Source organism: Empidonax traillii, unplaced genomic scaffold, assembly GCF_003031625.1.
Source record: "Empidonax traillii isolate 1590-97213 ecotype Southwest subspecies unplaced genomic scaffold, ASM303162v1 scaffold1010:size210085, whole genome shotgun sequence".
NCBI lineage: Eukaryota > Metazoa > Chordata > Aves > Passeriformes > Tyrannidae > Empidonax > Empidonax traillii.
In genome coordinates this window covers 34,574-38,131 of record NW_020956203.1, presented here as the reverse complement: position 1 = coordinate 38,131, position 3,558 = coordinate 34,574, and the positions used below count along the sequence as shown (strand labels likewise).

Here is a 3,558-nt window from a genome sequence, read left to right as displayed (position 1 = left end):
AAATATCGTATGTTGTACACACTAGTTATTATCACGAAGGTCTTTAATTTACTACTGCAAGCAAAGGAAGTTTTTGTGGGCCTTGACAGATGAAAAGATGATGATGCTTCCTTTGCCCTTATCTAAATTAACAGCAGAGAACTGAAATGACACAAAGAAAATTGCAAAACCCTTTAGAAGATAATGAAGCTTTTTCCTGACCCAAGCAGTGTGACTGATTGATTTACAGTGCAAAGATTAAACTTTCAAAAGGAAGAAGGTTAAGAGATGATGCAATGTAATATTAAGTATTCAAAGTTGTTCTGTACTTCAAAATAGAAGACCTAAATTTCTACTGTCAGATATGTTTATATTGTGAAAAATGGTTGTGGTATTCTTCAGAATTTAACTATTAGAAAGTATAAAAATAAACACAAAATCCAGGGAGGGGTGGTTTATTTGGTGGTGGTGGTGTGTGGTTTTCTGTGACTTGCAGGATGGCCTGCTGTGGACTTTTTCTTTGTTTTTCTGTGACTTGCGGAAACAAACCCCCAAACTCGCAAAGAGTATTGAAGCATGTATGTTTATTCACAGCACTGGGTGCATGGGGGATGATTCCTCCAATCACGCACACCCATTCCCTTTGTTCAGCTCCTTTTATGCAATATAATGTTACATATACATTAGTTGTGTTACATATGCATTAGCTGTGTCAGCAAATTCCAGAAAAGTGGAAGGGGAAATCATTAACATACACCACTCCTATAACTCCGCCTTGGAATGCCCCCTTGGGGTTTTCTTTTGGGGGGTTTTTGGGGGTCTTTTGGATGAAGTAAGAAGTCTTCCTCAGCTTGAACTTTCTACCTTTGCTAAGAACTGCTGAGTTGGCACTGTCCAATTAACTCAAAACTGGTATCTTCACCAGGAGCTTCTCTTTATCAACTTTCAAGGTCTATTTCTCATGAGCTTCAAAGCCCCTTATCTACACCCTAAGGTTTTCTGTTCCTGCTAAAGTCTTCATTATAAAATATCCTGTCTGTGAGTTAGCACAAGCAAGCAAGGCCCTATCCTAATTCTATCTAAAAATTAGCTAGTAAGCAACTAAAGCTACAATCTTGTATTATTGCTTTATATTTTGATAACCCTTTATCACTGTTTTCACAAACTGTACTATTTTAATCTTGAGAGTATTTTGAACCAAGCTTTCAAATAGTGGAAAAAAGTGATTAAAAAGAATTTATATCCTAAAAAATTATCATTTTGAGTGCTTGACTGGTTTTTTATTTTACTTTGAGTTTGACTTTCACTTTGGATGATTATCAGCTTTTTGAAGATATAAATATGCTTAAAATTTAGTCTTATTGTGCATAATCTCCATAAAACCTTCTTGGTTAAATTTCTTTCGTTGTTGGGGGCCATAGCAACAAATCTGTATCATTAAACCAATGTGAAATAATTGTTTTCAAGCAATTTTCTTTGTTCACAGGTGTCAGCTGTGATGCATGTTTAAAAGGAAATTTTCGAGGTCGCAGATACAAGTGTTTAATTTGCTACGATTATGATTTGTGTGCAACTTGTTATGAGAGTGGTGCAACAACAACAAGACATACAACTGACCATCCAATGCAGTGCATACTAACAAGAGTAGATTTTGGTAAGTAGTAATTTAATTTATATTAGAGCTGTTTGCAGTAGTTAAAAACTTGTATTTTATTTCACTACTTGGGAATTTTTTCACTCCAAATAGCATGCTGAAAATCATAACAAGTTCCTGCCTTTTGATAAAAAGCTTGTTCTGTCTTTGGTTCCAGCATATGAAATATGCTTTATTCTTTTAGGTTAAGTGTTTTTGCACACAGTAAATTATCAGACTATTAAATAGATATATGATAAACAGGTTGCTCGTGAATTAACTTCCAATTCAAAAGGTGCCACAAAAATACATGCACCCACCCCTCCTTCTCCCAATATGTTGTACCATAAAGCACCATGGTGAAGAAGAGAAATAGCAGTGAGAGGTTGGGGAAAATGTTGTTTTGTAGTTACATCAAGGGATGCAGCAGGGGTGGTAGGCTGTACTGAATGTGGAAGACTAGTGGCAAGGGCTAGGAAGTAGTCCTCTTAATTGCTGTTTTCTCTTCTCTGAGTCATTCCCTCAGTTTAGGAAGGATGTTGAGGTACTGGAGCATGTCCTAAGAAGGGCAACAAGGCTGGTGAAGGGTCTGGAGCACAAGTCCTATGAGGAGTAGCTAAGGGAGCTGGGATTGTTCAGGCTGGAGAAGAAGAGGCTCAGGGGAGACCTAATCACTCTCTACAACCACATGAAAGGAGGTTGTAGCAAGGTGGGGGTTAGTCTCTTCTCCCAGGCAACTAGCAGGACAAGAGGGCACAGTCTTAAGCTGCGCCAGGGGAGGTTTAGGTTTGACATTAGTGTAAGGTAAACTTACGCAGGTATGTTTACCAAGAATGCCAAGGCAGTGGAAGGATTAAAAAAAAAAGGTTTATTTCAGATGCAAGGACCACTTTTTATGATGGTGCATGCATTGGGCCCCAGGGGCAAAAGGCAAAGGCCCTCCTCCTCCTCGACTTTTTGTATCTTCTCTCCTCCCCCACTCTCTCTGGCCCAAGGAGGCCTTGTACATGTACATGTCTGCAAACATTTTATCTCTGCATACAAGAGAGCAAGGCTGAGAACTTTTCTTGCTGTGGCAGGTGGGGGGGTGGGGAGGGAAAAGCATTGAAACTGCCTTTGAGAAAGAGCCATCACCTAGGCAGATACAAATTCTTTTGGAAATGTATCTATTCCTACACTCCACCCCTACACTTAGGAAGGTTGCCTCACCAGGAGAAAAGGGAGGTGAGAAGGGGAAGGCACAGGCAACACAGCTAACACAAAACCAACAGGGAAATATGGGGTGATGGCTGAGCTCTCAAGCCTGTTCCCCCCCTTTCAGAGAAATGCAACGCAATCTCATGGAACCACTGCGTCAGGCAAGAGTAACCCCCCCTTTGTGGGGCATCCCCGTAGGACCAGCATAGGGGGTGAGACTCGTCCCCCTCCTAGCAAGTAGGAAAACAGTCTCACAGGCAGAGCCTCTGCCACCGCCGCCTGCGAGTTCTGATTAACTCTTTGGGAGTGGCACGGCCCTTCAGGGAGAATCCTTCCCCCCTGCAAGTCTCGCTTCACTTAACAAGCAAGAGAGAAAGAGGCAAGGAAAAAAAAAACAAAAACAATCTCGCAAAGCCCCTGTTCCAAGGAACAGCCCAGGGAGAGACACAAATCCCTCCCTAACAATGGTGTGTTTTCACGTTTGGCATCCCATCCTCATCGCCAAAAAATGTAACAAGGATGCCGAGATTGAGAACTCAACAATAAACTCAATATTTATTACAAAAGTGGTCAAGTAAACAGGAACCTGAGAGAAAGAGAACAATAAGAGAATACGACACCCTACTCACGCAGGTGTCACAAATGAAGTTATCTTACCCACTCCAAATATCATAGAATCCTCTACAGCAGCTGCATCTTTCAGAGGGGTGATGGCTCACACGTGCAGGTGTTCCCGCTATAGACAAGTG

The 3,558-nt window shown here is 41.1% G+C and overlaps 1 protein-coding gene across 1 annotated transcript in view; it reads left to right on the top strand.

Annotated features, from left to right (window-relative positions):
- The first annotated feature begins 1,468 nt into the window (after positions 1-1,468).
- The window catches only part of LOC114068181 (E3 ubiquitin-protein ligase KCMF1-like), a 26,102-nt gene continuing 24,012 nt past the window's right edge, over positions 1,469-3,558 (top strand). The window contains exon 1 of the mRNA XM_027904101.1: positions 1,469-1,633. Coding sequence (XP_027759902.1) covers positions 1,603-1,633 — 31 coding nt within the window. The 5' untranslated portion in view covers positions 1,469-1,602. The remainder of the gene's footprint in view (positions 1,634-3,558) is intronic.